At 38.0% G+C, this 25,424-nt stretch overlaps 1 protein-coding gene across 3 annotated transcripts in view; it reads left to right on the forward strand.

The window, feature by feature from the left end:
* Nucleotides 1-25,424, forward strand: part of COL6A3 (collagen type VI alpha 3 chain) — a 739,239-nt gene that overhangs the window by 561,893 nt on the left and 151,922 nt on the right. For all 3 annotated transcript variants that reach the window (XM_044060522.1, XM_044060523.1, XM_044060525.1), the window contains one exon: nucleotides 5,795-5,857. In XM_044060522.1, the coding sequence (XP_043916457.1) occupies nucleotides 5,795-5,857 (63 nt within the window). The remainder of the gene's footprint in view (nucleotides 1-5,794; nucleotides 5,858-25,424) is intronic.

Here is a 25,424-nt window from a genome sequence, read left to right on the forward strand (position 1 = left end):
GTTTTATCATCCTATGGCTTGCAATTCCTGTGCTCCCATCCATCTCTAGATCTTCCAGCTTCCTATAGCTTCCTAGGTATACGCAGAATAAGATGGGCCCAGTTGAGGAGCTTAAGGGCATCCAGAGGGATATTACTGTCACTTTTTGCTTTGGGGGGGGGGGGTTAAATTTTATCCTACCCATTTCTCCTCTTCCTATAAGAATTGAATGCTATTAAGGGGTGGGTGTGCAGTGGGGATATATGGCATTTCAGTCCTCTGCAGGAGCTCACCTATGTCCCCACCCTATTCCTGTCTTGTGCTATGTCTCCGACATTACCATCTCCAGACTCTACCACAGATCGATGATGGTAGTACCCACTCAACCCCCCCCCCCCTTGGATGAGCATGCCCATCACTTCCTGCTGCTTTACCAGTCACCTGAGCTGCTAATTGCACCTCAGGAGCTGAGATGTAGCCAGGACTTTACTCCTCTGTACTGCATAAGTGACATATATTGAAAAAAGTCAGTCAATGACCAGCAGACAGTGGTATATAGCACATTATAACATATTTTTTGTTGGTGCTTAAAAGCACATTATTCCATAGAGTGAAAATTTTACCAGACCGGTTTTGACTGTAACAAAAAAGCCTTTTTCAGTGTGACATAACAAATAACAGTAAAAAGACAGAAGAAAAATCTCTCTATTTATAAGTGTGGCAATCAAGCCTAATGTCAATCACCTCAATTACTTAAAGGTGCTCATTCAAACTGGAGAAAACAAACCTCCTAATTTTATAATCCATTTTTTCTCCATTCGATTTAGAATCTCATGCCAATCAGCAGTTTTAGATCTGTTGCCTTGGATCTTATCTATAATTGTGAAGAAAAACCTGGCATTGGGGTCTGTCATCTGAACAAATGCATTTGACTCACAATTGATCTAAATTGTAGTTAGCCGTAAAATGAATTCCCCATTTGTTTTCCTTAAAATAATTCACAAATTTTTGAAGGTATTTAGAACCTGACCTCCATACCAACCAGCAATCATCCAAATAACACCTCCATATGTCCATGTCCTCTAGAAAAATGTTGTGTGTACGATCATATATTACTTGCTTTTCAATGTAAGCCATGAATAAGTCGTCATATAAGGGGGCAAATGATGCCCCCATTGCCGTACCTTTAATCTGTAGGTAGTAAGAATCACGGTAGAGAAAAACATTTTTCATCAGTACATGTTCAGCTAAGCCAATTAATAAGGTGTTAATTCCAGGGGGATAAAGTTCAGATCTATCAACCCAATATTTTAAGGCCTCAATGCCAGCCCAATGTGGATGCTGGTATACAGACTTGTAACATCTAAACTACATAATAGCCAACCCTCTTCAAGCTGGTACTCAGAAATGATCTTCAAGAATTCAGTAGTATCCTGAACTCTGGAATGTATATACTTCAACAAAGCTTTTAGGTACTTAGTCAAAAACTGCGACACCGGTTCACTCAGGGAACCATGGCCTGAAACTATCGGCCTGCCTGGTGGATTTTGTAAATTGTTATGTATCTTGGGCAGGAAATAAAAGTATTGTGGGACAGAATCATGAACAGTCAGATGATGTAATGTTTTGTTAGAAATAATGCCCTCTTTTTCAGTCAGAGCCAGAAACTGATCTATTTGTTTCTTAAAGGTGGGTGTAGGATCAAAAGGTAAAGATGTATAGTGGCAAACATTAGAAAGTTGCTGCAAAGCTTCAGTATTATATTTCGACCAATCTTGATCCACCACTGCTCCACCTTTGTCAGCAGATAAAATAACCAACTCGTGGTTTAGCGCAAGTTCTTTAATACAATCAGATTGGATCTTTGAGAGATTGTCAGGGCCAACATAATGCTCCCTAGAGAAAAAGTGAATATCTTTAAGGACACTTTTCTGAAACAACATGACATTGGAGTTCATCGGGGGTTGAAAAGTGAATTTATGATAATAAAAATCATCCTGGGATTCAGTGGAAACCTTATCATGGAAAAATAAATGTAAGTTAAGAAGTCTACAAAATGATTATAACATCTTTAGCAAATTCATCTTCAACAACAAAAAACAGAAATTAATGATAATCCTTTATTGAGTATGTCAGTATGTAATATTTAAGGATATTCAAAGCTTACATGCACAAAGACATTACACCCAGAGGTCTAAGAGTTAGGGTACAGCCCTGAGTTCACAACAGTGATGACTTGTTGATGAAAGCTTGGGGGGAAGCCCAACATAAAGCAAGTATGGCCTTTGTTGAGGTCCTGGTTGGGCCATTATGAAAGAAGTATTGACCATGATTTACTGGAAATCACCAAAATGGTTGATTCTATTAAACATTTTGAGGGAGAACCCCAATTTTCTCCCAGTTTTAAAAAACTTACCCAAGAGCTTATGACACATGAGGAATTATTGAAAGAAAGGAAAAATAAAAACATTCCATAGAGATTTAATGGATTATACTAGTGGAGATCCTTTCTCTAAAAACACAGCCAAGCATGTCAGATTTCCGCAGTCACCCAAATTTGTATCTAGAAAAAAGTGACCACGCTCTATTTTGAAAAAATCTACCTCAGGTAATGATACTTCAGCTGAGGATTCTTTCTCTGCTATTGAATCAGATGTGCAGGGCACCACAGATTCACCCACAGCCAAAAGGAACAATATCCCTGTAGACCTACACAAAAGAGGGGAGGAAGGAAACACAAATGGGGTAAATGATTTGGAGGGTCTACTATGCATGTTTGCCCAGAAATAACGAATGTGAATGTTTTAAATATTTCTTCTTTTCCCTTGTCATCTACACATATTGATAAACTCAATAAAGGATTATCATTCATTCCTGGTTTTTATGTTGTTGAAGATGAATTTGCTAAAGATGTTATATCTTTTTGTAGACTTCTTAACTTATGTTCATTTTTCAATGATAAGGTTTCCACTGAATCCCAGGATGATTTTTATTATCATAAATCCACTTTTCAACCCCCGATGAACCCCAGTGTCATGTTGTTTCAGAAAAGTGTCCTTAAAGATATTCACTTTTTATCTAGGGAGTATTATGTTGGCCCTGACAATCTCTCAAAGATCCAATCTGATTGTATTAAAGAACTTGCGCTAAACCATGAGTTTGTTATTTCATCTGCTAATAAAGGTGGAGCAGTGGTGGTTCAAGATTGGTCGAAATATAATACTGAAGCTTTGCGGCAACTTTCTAATGTTTGCCACTATACATCTTTACCTTTTGAACCTACACCCACCTTTAAGAAACAAATAGATGAGTTTCTGACTCTGGCTGAAGAACAGGGCATTATTTCTAGCAAAACATTACATCATGTGACTGTTTATGATCCTGTCCCACAATACATTTATTTCCTGCCCAAGGTACATAAAAATTTACAAAATCCACTGGGCAGGCCGATAGTTTCAGGCCGTGGTTCCCTGACAGAACCATTGTCGCAGTTTTTGACTAAGTACCTAAAACCTTTGTTGAAGTATTTACTTTCCAGAATTCAGGATACTACTGAATTCTTGAAGATAATTTCTGAGCCCCAGTTTGAAGCGGGTTGGTTATTATGCAGTTTAGATGTCACAAGTCTGTACACCAACATCCCACATTGGGCCAGCATTGAGGCCTTAAAATATTGGCTTGATAGATCTGAACTTTATCCTCCTGGAATTAACACCTTATTAATTGGCTAAGCTGAGCATGTACTGATGAAAAATGTTTTTCTCTATCATGATTCTTACTACCTACAGATTAAAGGTACGGTGATGGGGGCATCATTTGCCCCCTTATATGCCAACTTATTCATGGCTTACATTGAAGAGCATCTAATATATGACAGTTCACACAACATTTTTCTACAGGACATGGACATATGGAGGCATTATCTGGATGATTGCTGGTTGGTACGGAGGTCGGGTTCTGAATACCTTCAAGACTTTGTGGATTATCTTAATGAAAACAAATGGAGAATTCATTTTACGGCTAACTACAATTTAGATCAGATTATTTTTCTTGATGTATTAGTTACCAAACAATTGGATAATACTCTTAAATCTGAAGTTTACCATAATTACCCCTAATATAATTCATCCCTCCATGCCACCATCTAACATCTGCCACATATTTGTAAGAACATTCCTAAATCTCAATATATGAAAGTCAAACGCATTTGTTCAGATGACAGCTCTTATCAGAAATTCAGGGACGACTTAACCACCTGGTTCTTACAGAGAGGCTACAAGTCAGGACATGTGTTACATGCAGGAACATGGTTGATTCTATACAGTGTGAGTACTTGCTTGAATATCAATCCAGAGCTATCAATACTAACCAGGTAATTTGTTTTGTTACCACTTATGGACGTAACACTGCCAGATTAATTAATAGTGTACAACATAATTGTAATATTCTCAAGGAAGATGATAGGTTAAATACACTTCTGAATGACAGATGCTTGTTTTCCTACAGGAAGGGCAGGAATTTGGGATCCATTTTCAGCCATTACAAAAGGGGACACTGCCCCTTACGCCCAATGATACAATCTACCCTTCTAGGGGACCATCTAAAGGGATGTTTCCTGTGTGGTCACTGTATGTATTGTATTAATATTAACACATCCACCAGTTTTAGCAGTAATAATACAAGCATGTTTTACACTATATCTTGTTTTGGGACTTGTCAAACCAATTAGGTGGTTTACCTGGCAATGTGTAGTTGCTCAGCTTTTTATGTGGGACACACTTCTAGGGCTATTAAGTTTCGTATAGCAGAACACTTGTGATACCAGACATAAATTTTTACTAATGCCTTATATAAGCACACAGTTAAACACCCCAAAGCCAGGTTTTTCTTCACAATTCTAGATTAGATCCAAGGCAACAGATCTAAAACTGCTGGTTGGCATGAGATTCTAAATTGTATGGAGAAAAAATGGATTATAAAATTAGGAGGTTTGTTTTCTCCAGGTTTGAATGAGCACCTTTAAGTAATTGAGGTGACTGACATTAGGCTTGATTGCCACACTTATCAACAGAGGGATTTTTCTTCTGCCTTTTTACTGTTATTTGTTATATCAGACTGAAGAAGGCTTTTTTGTTACAGCCGAAACCGGTCTGGTGAAATTTTCACTCTGTGGAATAATGTGCTTTTAAGCACCAACAATAAATATATTGTAATGTGCTATATACCACTATCTGCTGGTCATTGACTTTGACTTATGTGAATTTTGGGACGTGGCAGTTGCCTTACTTGCAGGGGTTGTTTGTTTCTTGGAATACATTGAAAAAAACATGATGAAAAGCTCATCTTTCTGATCCCGTACTATGATATTAAAGGTGTGTGCCATGATATTTACTTATGTAATGCTGATGTTTTAATGACTGTGAAGTTTTTATTGGACCATGACTTTTAATTGCACCTATATGAATGTTGGCTTTATTGAGTGTTTTATAGTCTAAATAAGCAGTGTTATGGTACTGTGAAAGCGCTTACTACAATAAAGTGTCTGTTGATCTATTCATTTGGCTTTGTTTTGGTCTCACCTTTGACATATTCTACCATGATATTTACTGCCCTGGGTTTCAGAGCTATGACTGTAAAGATTATACAAGTTTCTGAGCTCATAGCAGAGCCAGTAGTTTTTCACAAGAGTTTCAGGTTCTTAAGAGAAAGCCATATTATCAAACCAGGTTTAATTCACTGTGAATCTGCATTCTGCCTTGTATTACCGCTCTGCAGCCTAACTAAATTTAACAGACTTTACATGTTTCTCTTCCAGGGCTATGGTGGAGAATCTGGAACAGATGGACTACAAGGAGAAGATGGTTATCATGGTCCACCTGTGAGTATTGCTTGCTCTATTTATGACCGTGATACTCACTAAATAAAGCAGTGTGTGCTCATTTATATTGTCTTCCATACATGTACATGTGTACATGCTGTCTGAATGAAACAGCGCAGAATAGATTTTTCTTTCTAGACAAACTTTTTCATTTCTAGAATAGATATGCCTACTGATTACAGAATTGTTGCTGTACACTTTGTAGTGTTCTGATTGTCCTTACAAAATAACTTTGAACTTACAAACAAAATAACTTTGGATTCTTTTAATCTGAAGCATAAAACCTGTATCCCAAGGTAAGTTATTTTAAATACACATTTCAACAGTTCAAGCTTGAGTAATGACTTTTGCATGTGCTACAGATGACTACACTAAAGTTAGTGTATAATCAGGGAGCATTAAGCAACAGAACAAAAAAATCTGCAGCAGTAAATGTTATAATATACAATGTACAGATGTGTAAGGGAGCAAATGTACTGCTGGGCTACAAGACAAAGTATTACTAAAAAAAAATTTCCAAGAGAATTAAAATGTATAAATATTGCATGGCACTGAGAGATATGAAAAGAATGTGGTATGTTCTATTCCTGGGGATGTGATATGGCTCTTCGGTGAAACTTGAATATAAATATGTGCAAATATCATCACCTGCGAAGTCTGGGGGGGGGATCACTCTCCGCACTTTGATGCAAGGACCTTTTACTTCCTCTATCTCTGTATTTAATACAAAGTTTTCTGATGGTGCATAACCTTGGGACAGGTTATGGACTTTTTCCAAAATGGCACACTACTTTCTTGGTTATCAGTGGACCTCGTAAATATTCCAGATAGATTTACAGGCCCTAGTCATACTTGTTATTGTTTTCAGTTTCTTGAAAATCAGAAGTTTGGAAATATATCCCGAGATTGTTTTCATACCAGCTGTGACTCAGGAAAGAGGGTTACTGAAAGAGAACTGTTAAAAGTCTAAGAATTTGGTCAGGTAGTGTCATGCAAGGATAAACACATAGCAGGCATGTAACAGAAAAATTAATTGTAACTAAACTTGTTTCATGCATTCACAACGGGGAAAATAGACAAACATAAACAGAAATTTATTTCATTTTTTTATTTATTTTTCATCTTTGTGCTGAGGTGAAAAATGAAGGAGATACAAAGAGAAGAGTACTAGAACAGCATAATCAATATTAATATGATTACGGGAGCAACACTGAGTTTGGATTGTAAGGAATTAGTTAAAAGTACTACATGATGGGAAAGGCACCATAGTTCCTTTTGGTTCCTATCAAGTTAACAAAAGAAAACAAGCAAGTGAGAAGTAATGAAAAACAAATCTTAATAAAATGGCTAAAATGTTTTAGCATGGTATTAAGATGATGTGACTCAAAAAATCTTTAGCCATGACTAGTTATTGAAAACTGTAAAAGTGAAACTGTAATCCTGTAGTTGAGTAGAGAGATCATCACATTTTACTTGCTGAAAGAAATGCTTGATTAGGCTAGTTAGTTCAATTACCAGGATTCTTGACAGGAATGCTAGTTGAGATGATGACATTTACTCTTTGAACAGAAAAGAGTAGATTCAATATTGTCTATTTTCATCCAGTTCAATGATTGGATTGTCAAATCAGATCAGATCTGAACTCGGCACCTTCTTCTAAAGCTGTGGCTCTGAGGCTGTGACTCCTTCCTTACCCATAATTCCCTCCTCTCCACTAAGTTACCACAGATCTTGTTTGCCTCCTAAACCTTCCAGACTTGTGTTCTTGAGCTCTGCTTTTCACAATAGGTGAAAATATTTTGTCAGTATAATAGCTATTTTTGTCTGCTTTCTAGTCCTTCTTAAATTATCAGCATAGTTTGTTATATGGTTTATCATAATGATAGTATAGCAGTGTTTTTATACTTTTAACATATTTTTAAGATAGCAATTAGGTAGTTATTAGTGATAGGTTAGCTGTTAGGACTTGTTTCTGTGTGACAGTTTTTTCAAGATAGTATAGTCGATTACTTGTAAACTTTTTAAATATTTCTTCTTAGTGTAATTTGCCAATGTCAGAGAAACCACAAGAATCTTTTTGGAAGAAGTATTCAGCTTGTGGACACAAAATTCCTCCTGAAGACCATACTCATGGTTTTGTTGATCCTTTCACTACGAAACCCTGTTAGTGCTCCTGATAGGTTACTCAGCTACCACACTCTGGAGGCAGTCAGGGGCACTTAAACTTGTAGCCACAAGCCTGGAAAAACATTTTGAGATTCCTGTGTGCTCACCTAGAGGTTGGCCCTGATATTTTTGCTTTTTTGGGTCCAGGGCCATTCAAGGGAGGGAAGAAAAGTTTATTTTAAAAGTTTTACTCCGCCCTCAGACAGGGTCTTCTTCTTCTTCCTCTTAAACCATGTCTTCGTCTGCAAGGCCAGCTTTAGCTTCACTAAGCAGTAAAGTAGAGAAAAGGAAGGAAAAGGAATGGGAGACATTGAAGGAAAAGAGAGAAGCAGAAATTTGTACCGAGAAGTTCTGAAGAAAAAAGATCATTGGAGAAAAGATCTAAGAAATCAAGAAACAGGTCTCCAAGGAAGTCAGATCCACCAGTAATTCTGATCCAATCTCCCTCTCCTCAAACTAGGTTCTCACTGGAACTGGTGAGTCTTTTGCTCAATTCCCCTATCCTGCAGGAGATACTCCAAACCTCCATCACTGGAATCATCATTGAGACTGGCCTTAAACACCAGAAGTTTTGATGAAATGGATGTTGACCATATGATGAGGAAATTAAGGACACAAATCCAACTAGGTGGCCTCCCAGTACTGCCCTGCATGGTGCTCTGGGTACAGGCCCATCTACCCCTTCCCATTTTCTCTGGTACTGGCCTGCCCTTTGGATCTGGTCCCCATGAGTCTCAGCCTTTTCAGTGCACCTCAGTTTCAAGGAAGTTCAGTGTAGACAACATCTGTTACTCTCTTGACTGCAATATTCTCAGATCGAGACAAGTCTCAGAGCCAAAGCATCAGTACCGGGGTTCCTGGGGTGGAGTGAACTCCAGAGTTGTCAGAGACATTTCTCCCTCTTGGGTCCAAGGTCCACCTTGCAGCTGACCTTGATTGGACAGGGGGAAGTTCATGAGGCTTTGGCTAGGGGGAACTTTTCTTCAGCTCTGAGCACAGCATTGGCTTTCGAGGCTTTTTAATGAGTCCTGACTAGACCAAAAAGTCAGGTGTGACCCTCAAGTTCAGATCCTTCACAATTCCCATTTGATCCTGTGACTTATACCTTTTATTCTGATCAGTGGGGGCAGTCATTATCTATAGGGTTGGAGGATACCCGACACAGATGTGCAAATGGAAGTGATTAGAGTCTTCTCCAAAATCTCTCATTAAAACACCGATCTGGATGAAAGTGAAGGGTACACTAAATACCCCCACATTTGATGACATCTTAAAATTGATGAAATGGGGGGGGGGTTCTCCCACCAAAACCACTTTCCCAGACTCATATGTGTTCCTTGACGCCTTTGGTATTGGTTCATTTGCATCCTAGGTGGTACTGCTCATGGATGCCTTCATAGATCTTGTTGTACAGCAGGTATGAAAGGACCCTGATGTAGTGGAACCTATCCTTAAAAAGCCTGACAGAATGTTAGTGGTCCCAAAGAGTGGAAAACATTAGACAAAAGGACTACCAGTAGATGCCATGGTGATAGCAGCAGTTAACAAAAAGGAACTGCCTGAAGAGAATTCCTCTGTTCACCCCCTTTACAGAGTTTCAAGGGCACAGGACAGATTGGGGAAACAGACTTATGCTTCAGTGATTTTCACACTTAGAATGCTAAATTACCTCACACACATGATTCATTTTCAGAGGGACCTGACCAAAAAAGATTTCCAAGTCCCTCTCAGGTAATTTATCAGCAGATGTTCAAAAAACAGTGAGCACCCAACTGTCTGCCTTACTATCTACTTATAATGTGGCCATGTGTCTGCTTTCTGAAGCAGCAGATGGTACAGCTAGAGCAGTAGCACTGGGATCACTTTGTGTCAACATGCTGTTTGCATCCTTGCAATTTTGCTGAAAGCTTTAACATGTTATTTATTAATTCCCCATTCAAAGGCTCCACACTTTTTGGACCAAAATTCCAGGCAAAGTTTCATAGGAATGAGCATGATGGTAAGACCATGTCTGCTGTGGGAATCAGTTTCTCCACCCTACAGACGTCCTTTTCTGCAAACCAAAGAGGTGGTAAGAAGATGTGGTTCAGAAAATTGCAGGTTTATCACCAAGATACTCCTGGAAACAGCCCCACCCCCCCAAAGTAGAGGGGAAGTAGCTCAAATGGAAGTTGCCCCAGGAGCAGAGGCAGGCTGCATAATCATGGTTTTGTTGATCCTTTCACTAAGAAACCCTGTCAGTGCTCCTGAAAGGTTACTCAGCTGCCACACTCTGGAGGCAGTCAGGGGCACTTAAACTTGTAGCCACAAGCCTGGAAAAACATTTTATGAGATTTCTGTGTGCTAAGGATAATCACCAGAGACTATGCCATTCCTTTTGTTGTACCTTCCAAAAAAGAAGTTAAAGGTTCCCAATGTTCCACACAGTCTTTTGCAGTCTGCAGCAACAGAGATTTTAAAGTTGCTGGAGAAAAGTCATACAGCAGGTCCTGCCAGACCAGTTAGGATCTGAATTCTGTTCCAGTGTCTTTTTAGTCCTGAAGAAATGAGGACACCTCAAGCCAATTTTGGACCTTAGCCATCTCAACCAGTTTGTGAGACAAAGTTCTAGATGGTCCCAGCACAACTCATATTTCCTCTTTTGAGAAAGGATGACTGGATGTGTTGTGTAAATTACCAGGACACCAACTACCACATGAAGATACAGAGGCAGTCCAGGAGATTTTTCTATTTCTGGCTAGGAGCCAGTCATATTTAGTTCAGAGCACTGCCCTATGGTGTCACCACAGCCACTGGGTGTTCAAAAAAGTTATGACAGTGCTAGTAGTGTATCTCCAGTTGCAAGGGATCCAGGTTTTTCCCATACCTAGATGATTGGATCCTCACTGCAACTTCCAGGGATCTATTGATACAACACCAGAACCTATTGCTCCACCTTGTACAGTTACTGTGGATCACAGTCAGTCAATTGAAAATCCAACTATGTTTCATGAAACAGATCGTGTATATGATGTCATATCAACACAGTTTTTCAGATTGCATGTTGGCCTTTCAGGTAATTTAGCATCCTCTTCCTCAAGCAAGGTTGATGTTTGATCTGTTAAGGGTTGATGGTCTCAACCATCACATTACTACCAATAGTGAGAAACCACATGATAGTACAACATGAGGGTATTCCAGTGGACACTTTTAGTCCAGTGGTCACAGAGTCTACACCCCCTCCATGCCAAAATTCATCTCACATAAATCTGTAGAGATCAAATCAAATGGTGGATAACCTCCATGTCAGTAACAGAAGGGAGGCCCTTTTGCTCATAAATTCCCCACGCCACAGTAACCATAGATACTTCCCTTCTAGGGTGGGTGGGGGTCATTTTGTACTTGGTCATCTCTGGACACCAACATTCACTTCAGTGTCTTGGAGATGAAAACAGTCTTCCAAGCACTGTAGGCCCTTCAGGACAGTCACCCCAAAGGTATGATATCCAGCCAGATGGAGAGCATGCCAGTGGTCTGATACATCAACAGACACAGTCATACTCATTTTGCCAGGAGGCCACAAGAGTGTGCCAGTGGGTGATATCTTCCCATCATTTTCTGATAGCAGTGCACATCCTGTGGACATCAAATATACTAGTTGACTAGTTGAGAAGGTCAATTCTATTGCCTTATGAGTGGTCTCTCAACCAGACAATGGTATCAAAAATTCTCAGCCACTGTGGGCAACCTTGCTGTGACTTCTTCACCTCATACTTGAACAAGTGCAGCAGTTACTTTGCCCACATCCCTCTAGACGGACAGTCACCAAGGGATACTTTAGTTCTTAGTTGGTCTCCAGGTGTCCTCTATGCCTTTTGCCCAATACCAGTTTTAATGAAATTCATTCAGAAAGCCACAAGTTATGAGACCAAAGTGATCCTCATTGCTCCTTTTTACCTCTAGCAAGTTTGATTCCCCTTCTTTTGGCCTCATTTAATACATCCTCCTTGTGTGCTGGATCCCAGTCTGGATCTTCTGACTCACCTGCTGAGGTTGCCTCTACCAGATCTATAAGCCCGAAAGCTGCCTGCATGGTTACATCACTTCTGACAATAGCCATAGATGCCAGGTTTTCCTAATCAGTGATTCATATTATTTCTTCCTCACAAAAACAGTCAACCAAAAAGATTTATCCGTGCAAGTGGAAAAGATTTTCTATTTGTCTTTCAAAGGATTTGATCTTTTTTTCTGCTACTCCTCCATCGATCTTAGATTTCCTATCAGAACTTTTTCAGAAAGGGTATAGTTCATCCATCCTCAACCCCTTTTCCCATTTTGCACATGGGGTTGGGGTGTCACTTCAGGAGTGACAATCATCTCGAGCCAAGGTTTATACTGCCAGGTGGCTAGCCCTGCCGCAGTAGTACATTTGCACCACTTATTTGCACACAGACTCTTACCTACTGACAATTTGGAGTGCCCAATCCACCTACTGCATATCTCTGGAATGTGGGAGAAAACCAGAACACCTAGAGGAAGCCCACTTGACTGCAGGGATGACCTGAAGACTCCGTACAGAAGGCACCACAGCCAGGAACTGAACCGGAGAATCTCTTGCTGTGAGGTGATAATGCTAACCACTGCACCACCAAGGCCACCCTGAATATCAAATTGCAGATGGCTTCCATTTCAGATTTTCACATATGGCATAATGACTCCTCTATTGCCTCTCTTAAAATTTCAAAATCTTTTCTCAGCAGAACTTTGTTGCCAAGATCACCAGTTAGGGATCCAGTTCCCCCAAGGACATCACTACAATGTTTCAGGCTTTAACCAAAAACACTGAACTAGCAACTTAAGCAAATGTCAAATATCTCTCATGGGAGACCATTTTTTTTCTGGTTACAATTACATCTGCTAGATGCATTTCTGAATTATAAGCATTATCATGCAAATTACAATACCTCGTTTTCTTCACAGAGTAACGTTGAACAAATTCTTCTTCCTATCTAAGGCAACACCTAAAGTCAATTTGAATCCATCTAGTGATTTGACAGTCTTTTTCAAAGTGGAATATTTACTGCACACACTAGATGTTCAGAGACAGCTCAGATTTTATTTACATTGCACCAAGGATATAAGAAAGTCAGCTCAACTATTTATATCCTTATCTAAAGCAAAACTGGGCAGAAGTAAATTAAAAGTTACAATTTCTAAATGGATGTTATATTGCATTTCTTTCTTCTTTTTTTTTTTTTTTTTTTTTATAAGAACTGGGCTTTACCCTTACACATAAAACTAAAAGCCCATCCCACTAGAGAAATAGTTTTACCACATTCGTGAAGAGAGTTATCATTGAAGACATTTGTGCAGCACCAAAATGGTCCATAGTTTGCACATTTGTAATTCCACCCAGGTGCTTTTTTTTTTTTTTTTTTTTTTTGCAGCTTGGGAATCTGTCCCATATGGTGTATTGGATGAAAATAAATAAAATAGGATATGAAAGTTACCATAACCATAATCATAGATCTATGTTGTCTCATTTTTGGCTGGTTCAATATCCCTCCCTGCTACCCCTTTCAGATATTGTCTCTGACAGCCTCTGGTGACTGGGCAGACCTCAACTAAGACCGTCGTTATTCACAATTTCCTTAGTTTTTCATTGTGGTATTAGCATGTTCGTCAGCTGTGACACAAAGATTTCTTTAGTTACAGAAAGAAATCAATATTTTAGTATAAGTCTGCACACTTGATCTGAGGTAACTTAGAAGAGAGGAGGGAATTATGGGTGGGGGAGGAGTCAGACCCTCAGATGCACACATTTAGAAGAAAGAGCAGAAGTCAAATCCAATAACTCAAATGTTTAACCAGATGAAAATGAGACAGCATGGATCTATCATTATGGTAAATACATAACTTTCATATATATCATCTTTAAGACCATATAACAAGAAGAGAGGTAACTGGAAAAAGAAAGGCAGTCACTAGGCCTGAAACACAAGGAATCCCTTTAATTATAACAATGTGACAGAAAGTAGAGTCATCCAAAAGCATCAAAGAAGGGATCACCCAGTATGTGCAGGAACAGGAAATTCACAGCATTTCAGGTCATCTTGATATTACTGAGAGAAAATGAAGGGCACTCAGTGAGAATGAACAGACAAGATGGTAGTCATTCTAGCTAAGGGGTGCCAGTGATGTAGCTTAAAGGATTACCTGCTGCAGAACGGAGTATGGTTTCCTCACTGAAGTTCTCGTGTGGAGAGTTGTAAAAGACAACAACTGAAGAAAGCAGGTGACTGAAAAGTTACACGTTAAAATATTTATTACATAAACAGATGTGAAAAGTATCAAACACCGAAGACAGTGCACAAGAGAAGCAAATGACTCTGATGGAGACTATCTTCACAAAATAGACTGTGGATTAGAGAACTATTTTCAAGTTGTCAGCTCTGTACTTTGCCATCTTCCCAGGATTTCTCAATCACACTAATGCTTTTAATCAGATTTAGTCTTCACTTCCAACAAAATTGAAAACTGCTAGATAATATAACTATTCTATTGACTGTAACAAAATAAGTTCAATACTCATGGGGATAAAGCCTTGATTTGTGGACTAGAGGAATGGAGTATGACTGTTACTGATATGCCTTAAGTCTGATTACTGGCTTGGGAATTAGAGTGAGCCAGGCAGGACAGAGAGGACTGGGTGACCAGTGATAGCTCTGTCCTCTTAGGGATGGGGTTGGTTGTGGCCATGTCGCACCTCAATGCAGAATAGAGGGTATTTCCCATGGTTACATTCAAGTGAGGCAGGAGCAGGGGGCCCTACATGGGACATGTGATCCAGTGTTAAAAAAAAATCTTCCCATCTAAGCATAGTCCTCCTAGCTCCTATAGTTGGCTGGGACAACCTCATTAGGATGTGTAGGAAGGGCATCTCTCATTGAAGAGGGAGGATCCACCTGTTGAAGGGTGTACAGCAGGATATCATTAATCCCATTAAGAAGGTATGAACAAGTCAATTGGGAATAAAGACACGGTTATCATCAGTGGAGGTAGCAGGACTAAATTGTAATAAAAATATCTACCTGGTATCCCAGTAAGATATTATGGTGTACTGCTAAACAATGTTAATAGCCTTTACTTTTTTCTGTTGCAAGTCACAGTGCCACCAGTCAACTCCCCAAACTTCTCTATACCCTCTGAAGAAGTACACTGTGTATCCAAACAAAAGCACTTGAATTAACAAAATCAATATGTAGTCAGATTTTATTTGGACCCCTGTCTGTCATTTCACTGGAAATGCTGCATAAGAAACTGTATGTAATAATAAATATTGCACATCTGATGAAAAACTGTTTAGTAACATTATTCTATATAGCCATACGCATATTAAATAAAACAGAGTTTATATCTGCCATAAAAATATTGAACTAAGGAGACAACTGTATTTCACACCTACTGTCAACCAAAATGAGTTTATACCCACTTACAATTCATTAACTATTGGGTATCTAAAAATGTCTCAAAAAATACCTTACTTTTCCTAACCAAGTCTGTTGGAGAACCATATGAAATAACAAAAAGTCATAAGGTATTGACTACAACAGAAAGAAAAATTATCTTCATAAGCAATAATGACATGGCATAACTTTTTCTAGCCTTAGAAAGTAAACACCTTCCTAAAAACATCCATGGAAAAATTCTGAAGAATAAATATCACGCCTTAGGCCTTATAAATAGCTAGACAACCCTTTCTGCAAAATTTTAGCCAAATTTTCTAATTCATGTTTCTCAACATCTGTCCCCAGTCATTCTGATGTTATGTATCTCTTTCCTTAGGGGAAAAAAAAAGAATCGCAGTACCTTCATACACTTAACAGTCATCTATTCTGTGTTCAAAATTAAGTGATAAAGTTTCAAAAAATCTTGCATCAAAAGCTTACGTAGCAGTAACAGTGTAAGACAAGTTGTCAGAGAATCCTTTTGTATGTTCAAAACACAAGTGCAGTTGAGAAATATATAAGTCCAAAATTGTTGTATTTGTGAGAATTTCCCCTTTTTTGAGGTACACCATTTTGTAGTTAGTATCTACAGTAGAAATATTGTAGGGGTTGCAAGCCCCTATATTAAGAGTTTGCCATGTAAAACTAAAACAATTAATTTGTAATAATGGGTTCTGCATTTCACTGTTACCTGGCTCTTATTTATTTATTTTTTTTGAGGTGTAGGACTCTCATAATAGAGTGTGAAAATTCCAACAGGCACCATTGTCAGGCATAAAGTATATTCTTTCCCTCATTTAATATTCTCATTTCTCCTATGATGTTTTAATGCATTGTTTAACAAAGAAAGAATAACTGGAAAAAAGCAAAGGGACTTGATTGTATTTATTTGAGCAAGATGGACAAACACAGCTGGACAAAGCACTGACGACAGGAGCATCAGTCTGTTGACAGCAGGGCTTGTAAATGTTGAAAGGCCAAACTAAAAGCACTGAAGCAGCTTTCAGTGACAGTGAATTTTTCTCTTCACTTTTTTATGACCTCAGAGTAGGTATATATACATTGGGGGATCCCCATGAGAGGTGCCTTGGGGATTGTCCTCCCTGAAAAAAAATACCTCTAAGGTTTGCCAAAATTTGTTTTGGCAGTATTTCAGTAAATTTATTATAGGTTAAAGTGTGTTCATCTGGTCAACATGATTCCCTGAAGATGTGGCCTCTTAACAGAAAAAAAAAAAACAAAAACAAAAAAAGAACAAGAAGCATTGCCACAAACTCTTGTATGTTTGTGCTGAAAAGACAATAGCAAAGGTAAACACTCAAAGCTGTTTTACTATCAAAGGCTCAGTTTAGATACAAGCTGTGCTTGATATTTTTTATATACTTCATCCAAACACCTGGCACATTGGAAAATGTTCATATCAGGTGTAACCCCCATAAAGTTAGCTGTAGAGCCATTTGCTGCTTGGTAGTGCATAATACTGCTTTTACAATATAGATGACTTAGGCTGTGTTTCACAGTAAGTCACTATTAACATAAAGATGGAGGTGTACACTGAAGATATCATTGTGTTATGAAAACCCACATAAACTACTTTCCATAAGATTCAGTTGGCTTTATTTTCAACAGTGAAATTCAGTTGATGAAATTGTAAACATAAAATGACAGGAAAAAAAGAGGATGATATTTTCTAATCACAACAAGAACTAAGTGTATTAGCATGAAACTGTAATTTATCTGGGATGTTTTGTTACCTCACTAATAAATGTATAGGACTGCAAGATTAGCAGAAACATGTACATTCTTTAAATATGTGGAAGGAAATAACTCACAAAGAGACAATGAGTCTATGAAAACTGATGGTGCACTGTAGTAGAAGTAAATTAGTCATGCAAAAAGTCAAACAAAACAAAACTGGGATACTTTTATTAGATAAATCTTTTGCATATTTGGACTGGCATCACCAAGTTGGTACAAAATAAAAAAAAAAAACGATATTTAAATACTTCCTGTATAAATAAGGTCTACCTACTACAATTTGGATAACCAAAATGCCTTCTCATGCTTTTATAAATATTAAAAGTCATGAATTTGCAACTTTATTGTGCATTCACTGAGAAGTATCTATGCATAAAAATTGTGCCGGCTCAGTAGTGACTGAAGAAACAAATTGTGATCATAGAGTGCTGAAACAGTAGAAGAATATACTCTTGAAAACTAGACTATTCCCTCATTATACAACTTGTGAGATGCTGATATCCACAGACGTCATCTTATTTCTTTGCAAGTAATTTAACATGTTAGAGAAATTTCAATATGCATCTGTATACATTATGATCTGTGAACATCCTCTTGAGAGTGAAGTGTTGATCCTGGATTTCAGCAATATAAATAACATATAATTTTAATGTAAGGAAGGAATGCTGTCTTACCTTCAAACCCTATTTTGCAAACTGCTAGTGTTAAATATACTGCTTATTTAAAATATATTTCAAAGAAGTTAACAGCTCTCTTGTGTCCCAGGGAAATGTATGGAAAGCCATTCAGACATTATCCCATTACTTTTACCGGTTAAGATTCCTTTCTTAGATTAAGAATACATTCCTTTCTTATATTCTTACTGCCCTTCATTGCCAAAACAACAACAGAATTAGTCAGGAAGGCAAAGATCTCTAGTGCTGAAGGATGGATCCCCTGCAGTAACCCAGACAAACTAATAAGCATTTGGGGTGCTGCAGTGGACTGGCAGAAAGGTGAGGCTGAACAGCTCTCATCAGCTCTCACATCTCAGGGGAAGGGTCATGGGTTTCTTTTTGTCGCTAAGTAGTTTGCAGTGGAACATTCAGCAGCAGAAAGGGGCTTGACTAAACAGGCACAATGGGTGGTAAAGCTTATAACATCCTTGTCTAGGGCTATGGCAGGATTTTGACTCTCCTTGCCCTGCTAGGGGAGATGGGAAGGGAACAGATGAATTTAGGGAATTTGGAGAATGTTACTGGTATATGGAGAGAGCAAAATAGAAATAAAAATAAATTAGACAAAGCAGCTGCTGTCTATAACCTTGCAAAAGACGGTACTAACATCTATGATTTTGGAAGAACTGTACATTTGACTTCCAAGTTAGAAGCAGGTATCTTAAATATTAATGTCATGAGGCAGTGTAGATTCTTTTTCAGGTTCTCAAGTCTGCTCCTTAATTCTACAGTGTTAGGTGTAGTTTGGGGAAATTTAACTGATGACTAGTACCGTCCTTCAGGCAATCCTTTAGGTTATAACTAATGGGATCAATCATTTGCCATTTATTTAATTATCTTAGCATACATTATTCATCTACAGTCAGTACATTTTCAATAAGGTAGCTATTAGTAGTAATGTAATATACAGTTTCTCTGAAATGTAGACACAACTGCCTTAGTTAAAACAATACCCTTCTATATTTCTCCAAATAAAATTATTGACACAGATACTGGATTCTTTCCATGTTGGACAGCAATTCTGTTTCCACTTCCAGCTACTAGACAAAAATGGTTAGCATCAACTAAATGTTGTCTCTGGAAATAAAATAGAGCTCTTTAAATTAGGCCACTTTCTAAATCTAGCAAACTAATTCCCTTATTGTGAAATTGAACATTGGTAAGTTGCCTAGCAAATATAGTATGAAGCAGAATCACATATTTAAACAACAAAACAGAAATTTGATCTAAGCTTAAAAACATTTAGCTAAAATGTTCTAGTCCATAAAAGTGCTAAAAACTTATGAGAAGACATTTACACAGTGATATCTTTGTTTACATGGAACATACTACCATAACTGGTGATGAACAGGAAGTCCACTGAGGTATTAAGAAGACATGGGAAAGTTGGAAAAATGTAAGGGAAAGAGATGGGGGGGGTGTAGAATGTTAATTCTACTTAAAAGGGTGGACTATATAAGCTTGCCTCCTTTTGCCATCAAACATATGTTAGACAATGTGATGTGAATTATGAATCTGTTAAATCCAACAGAGGAATTTATTATTAAATCAAGGATTTCAAGCCTGCGTTTGGAGGTATTCACATTTGCTGAAGTATTCAAGGTGACTGTTTCATGGTTAGTAAAAAAACACAAGGAATATACTGATGATGGTGCTAGGAATTATATGCCTCTGACATTTAGAATTGATGCTCTGTACCAAATTGCCATTATAGCAGTCTGAATAAGAAACAAAACCAAGTCAGGTTCTATTTGTTTATGTGCTTTCCACCAGTGACTGATAATTTCTCTGTAACATGAGTATCCGGCATTTGTCCTGGTCTATTCTGATTATTTCTCAATAACACAAGAAGCAGGCATTTCTATATAGTTTTAGTCTCTTCATAATTTACTCTCAGGCATATCATCACTAGTTTCCCTAATGCTGATCCTTTCTACTAGCGTCATTGCTGTTACATTGAAAACCAATTCAGTGTATCTGGCACCATTATAGACGATTTGTCATCAGCTCTATTATTGAAACTTATATAATTCTGTACATGTCACCTTTTGTATCAAACTCCACAGCAGAAACTCTCCAGCAAACTTTGCATACATTGTAATAAGGTTTCCTAATTGCCCTGTTCAAACATGTCCTGGTTATTATAAATCTCACCCCACATCTTCCCATAAAAGAGTCCACATGTCTGCTGACCCATCTCTGAGTTGTAACAGCAATAAAATTAATAAAAAATAAATGCTGTAAAAAGTGCATGGCCTGATGAGAAGGCCATGTATTACTGATAAAAAGCAGTCAGACAAAAGAGAAAAGAGAACTATCACATAAAATGGTATATCTGATAAAAGAAAATTAGACTGGGTAAGTGCCTGAAACAAAAGAAAGGGCTCTCTATTGAAATGTCTGCACTTGAAATATCGAGTGCCAACAAGCCAAAAAAAAGGACTGAAAACATGATATGAGTGAATCTTAAGCATAGTTGTTCTCCTTTAAACTTCTTTTTTGAAGGGGGTAAGATTTCCTGCACCCCCATACATCAGAATTATACATACCAACTCAAAGATCACCATACCTCAAAGAAAAGGTAATATTTCAGGATATGGCCACTTCAGAATTAATACGTTTGCTTTTTCAACCATTTAGTTTCTGCTTTTTGGGACTCACTGTAGTTGGACCTGGAATCTCAAATGGTTACCAAAGAGGCTGATGTATTTCTCAGCACTAAACGTCTCCAAGGTACACATCTACTATGAGGAAACAAGTCAGGGATTACTCATTGAATTAGATTCAAAGATGCTGAATGCCTACCCATAATTATCACCTGGACACAACTTAAAATAAACGGAATACTTTGTTGACAAGAAAAACACATAATAAAACCCATGTCTGAAGCAATAACCTGTATGTTAGCAGTAGTCATACATATTTTTTTTTGTAAATTTTAACTCCCTTTCACTGTTTTTAGCAGTGATTGTAACAGGCTTTTGGGTATAAGAACTAGAAACGATAATCCTGTAGGCTTTCTGCAGGCAAGTTCATTTTTATACATTTTAGCTGCTTTTCAGTTGTTATAATAAGGGCATGAAATATAAGTAGTAAATTGCAACATGACATATAATGATTACATAAATGTTTTTGGGGATTTTGTTTCTTATACTTGTTATAAGAGTGGGACTGTTCTATACAGCAGTATTGAACTGTATTTTACACATCTCCCACTCCCTGAACAGTCATTAATTCATTTAGTTCTAGTGAAAAGAAAGTGATGCTAGAATGGATAAACCTTGCTTATAAAAGAAATAATATAAAATAAAATCATCAGGACCAAAAATATTAAACATTGGATCATAGGCGATTACCGGGCGAATGGCCCTGGGGCTGTTAAAAGCCTAGCCAAGAGTTTAGCTCCAAAAAGAACCCTCAATCAGCACCTGTCTCCCCTGTCAATGAGAGACACAGGTGGAACCCCTTGGACAAATCTGTGGGTTCTCATCTACTCATCAGGGTTGGGCTTGAAGCGGGTCAGTGATGTACTTTGTTTGACATGTATGGGGAGTCAGTTCCAGAGACGGGGCAGCCTCTGGGAGACAAACCTGTCTGTCCAGCAGGTTTTATTGATGTCATATATTAGATTTAGGCCTTTCAAGTGTGTAATGCGCAAGGAGTTGGACTTATGGAAATGGAGCATCTCTAGTAGGCCAGGGTCTGAGATTTTTGTAGGCAAGACACAGATCACCTCTGAGCAATCTGTACAGTACTGAGTATAGTGATAGTGATCTGAGCCTGTCTGCAAAGGATAGGTGTTGGAGGCCATAGATTCTCTTTGTGAGGTATTTCTGTGGCCTTTCCAGTTGGTGCAGGTGCTTGAAGAGGTACATAGCTCACCAGCATGGAGATTTAGAAATGAATTTATATAAAGTAAGAGGTGAAAATAAGTCATAAAAAGATAACTTAGAGCTATAGCTGCCACTTTTTCAAATGCCCAAAGTTGAACATTTTTATGGAAATGTGAGATTTTGGAGAACAAGCCATACCCATAACTTGTGCAAAGGAATGACTTCATTTTTGTTCCATAATGAACACCATTATTGAAAATGTTGACTTGTTTCTGCTGTTTTATGTAACACTGAGGTGTTCTAAATATGGAATGTTTATTGGAAAAAGCTTATGAAACCATTTTTGTCCTAAAATCTCAGGACACTTGATATTTTTCATGTTTTATTGCTGGATAGAACTGCCCAAACTATCACTGTTCTGCAAAAAAAGGGATAGGTAGTAACCCTGCTTAGAAGTAGACAGTTAAATAAACAAAAAAAGGTGAAACATTCTAGGAGGAAGACAGTTTCTGTCTGAAAAATGCTTGCCTGCAGAAAGACTCAGTAAGCTGTACTCAGTGCCATAATTCACAGGAATTAAATAAGGCACAAAAACCTCCATTCAGATGCAGAAAACTTTTAACATACAGGATGAGGAGTTAGGCTGTAGCAGTCACAATACGGAAAATTAACAAACTAGCAAATTAAGTCACCTCTTCTATTCAATAAAGCCATGGATATTGTAGCTGTGATAATACCAAGTAATCTCTTTGGTCAGAAGATCAAGGAACAATACTGCACAGGGTTATATACTTCTTGTCCAGATCCAACTCCATTCTAATCATGAAACAATGGCATAGAGTATGTGTTGTGTCTTACTAGCGAAAGCCAAACACACTCTGGCTAGGCTTATAAATGCCCTAGGGCAGATAGCCTAGTATGAACCTATGAGCTACCTGGAATGTCTGCTGTTCTACAGAAAACAAAAAAGTGGGGATACTTCCAGTACTAAATTCTATGCAGGTCCAATTTCCCCCCAAAAGAAATGATTATTTTAATTATTTGATTATTTATTTTCATTATTTAACAGGCAATGCACAAGTTCTTTTCAGGCATGACTAAGGAGTTTCATTCAGTCACACAGTTTGCACACAAAAACTGGAAGAATCAAACCTATCATGATATGACAAAGCTTGTTAGCATCTGAAAGCCTTAACCCTCTGAGGACAGCTGCCAGCTTTCTATAACTTCATAAACTCCAGCTGGTGTCACTGAAGTGGCTTCTCAAGAATGAAAAGGTCATTCCTGCTTGTCCAGTTAGGCATTCTGTAGAACTACAGAAAAGATCCAGCGCATTTTGTAAATAATTCAAGTCTAATGCTCCTGAAATTTATCAATGCCACACAGAGTAAAGTGCTTAACAACATATCACTATCAAACTTAAAAAAAACTTGTAAAAGTGAACTGGCTGTAGGCTGATCTCCCCATTAATTTAAGACTAGGAAGAGTTTAACTTGCTTGTTGACCATTAGGGCTGTCCTGCTTACTCATGACGTTATTCACGGTAGGTCACAGTACATGATGGATTTTCAGGAAATGCACCAGATGATGAAAAGGTTCAGGTACAAGGTAGTGGATGATCACTGGAAAGCTCTAGATTGAGTGGTTTAACCTACTTCAAGCTTTAGAATGCTTCCTATCCAACCGTTTCTATGCTTAGGAAAAATAAAGTAAGAATTTGGTAGAACTTATAATCCCCTGCCTTTTCTGATTCTAGGAGTACTTACAGGTTTGACTCCCCTTCTCTATTTTGCACAGTACTTACTTAGGATCCATCCTCATCTGGACCACAGGGTTTTGGGTATCAGGACAAGAGACAGGGATACTGTAATATTTCTATATACAGATTGCCTGCTGCATATGGGCCACATTAAATACGTAATATGTGAAATTAAAAAAATTGTAACAAAAAATCAAGGAATTGCTGTCTCACAGTAATCACTTATGAAGACAGCTGCATGGTACTCGCGCCTTCAGATTTACAGAATTATTACTCATAGACCTGTTTTTTTGTAGTGACAGATAAGAGGAATTTCAATTCTTGGTAAAAGCCCTTCAAACTGTTAAAAGCATTGCTCATAAGACTTTTTTATTTTTTATATCAAATAAAAATTGAGTTTGGGTATTAAATAAAACAAAGCTAACCAGTGGGTGAGTGTGGCAGGAAGCAAATATTCAGAAAAGATATATTCATAAAGTACATAATGAGGGGAAAGGGCATCGTTTACATCAGGTGCTTACTATTTGTATATGTATCAAGAGTTTATGAGAAGTATTGAAGAATAAGTGAAGGAATTTTCTAGATATTTTGTTTCCAAAAGGTGCAGTATAGCATGTATAAGAGGGATGTCATAATTAAAATTTGGGGGTAAAGTACTTGGTAGTGTTCTAGTGTGCATGTGGCATTGAGAAACTTTTGTCAGCAGCTTCTACTGATGTTGGAAATTGATGCAGCTTAGATTTCTGACAGGTGTCAGTGACCTGGAGATGACAAAATTTATAAGACCAAGTTACACAACTGTATTGTGAGTAATGCACAAATGTGGATGGATAGAATAGGTTATCTGTAAGCTTTGTGGATGGAGAATCAGTTCTGCTGCCTACGCAGATGTTTTCATATCCTTTTTGCAGAATGTGGATCAAGAATGAATATATGTGCACACATATTTGGGTTGTAAAATGTTGTAAAATGAATTTTACAATGCTAGCTATGTAGTTCTTGGGACTCTACATTAACTTGATAAGAATATGTTAAGAAATTGTTACATTATTAGTGTTAAATTCACTGTATAAAAGCTTTGTTCATCTTTGATAGAGGGACTGTTTTAAATCAAAGTACACTGAAAATGTATACTATTTTGCAAACACTATTTATGCAGACTCAGGCTTCTAATCATTTGATTTATGTTTCATAGTACTCTGGGCATGTGGCAATATCTGTTCAGGACATAAACCATAATTTTATTGTCTTCAGAGACACATGCATATGCAAACACTTTATATGTTCATAGGTTCATAGGTTTATACTAGGCTATCTGCCCTAGGGCATTTACAAGACTAGCCAGAGTGTGTTTGGCTTTCGCCACCCATTTTAAAATGAATTTTGCTATGCCCTTTTTTGAGGTTAGTATACTGTGCATCTGTCTAACAGTGACACAGAAGTGATACCTGGAGTAAATCTACGATCTCCCATCAAGATTCCTCTTGAGGAGAGTCAGTGAGGGACTCTGCCTAACCTGAACTGGGATTTTATTCCAGAGTTAAGGGAGCCTCTGGGTTATGAATCTGTCCCTCCAGCTTGTCCTATTTATTTCAGTGCTGAGGTTCAAGTCTCTCGAGCGCGTAGCTCGATGGGATTTGGATTTTCTGAGGTGCGGCATGTCCATTAATTCAAGGTTGGACATGGCTTTATACGTCAGGCACAAATCGCCTCTGAGCAGGCGGTATGCCACTGAGTAGAGCTGGAGTTTCTTTAACTGGGCAGCATATGGCATCTGTTTGAGCCCTTTGATCCTCTTGGTGAGGTACTTTTAGGGTCTTTCCAGTTGCTGCAGGTGTCTGGTAAGGT

Source organism: Protopterus annectens, chromosome 2.part0, assembly GCF_019279795.1.
Source record: "Protopterus annectens isolate FY-2018-M chromosome 2.part0, PAN1.0, whole genome shotgun sequence".
NCBI lineage: Eukaryota > Metazoa > Chordata > Ceratodontiformes > Protopteridae > Protopterus > Protopterus annectens.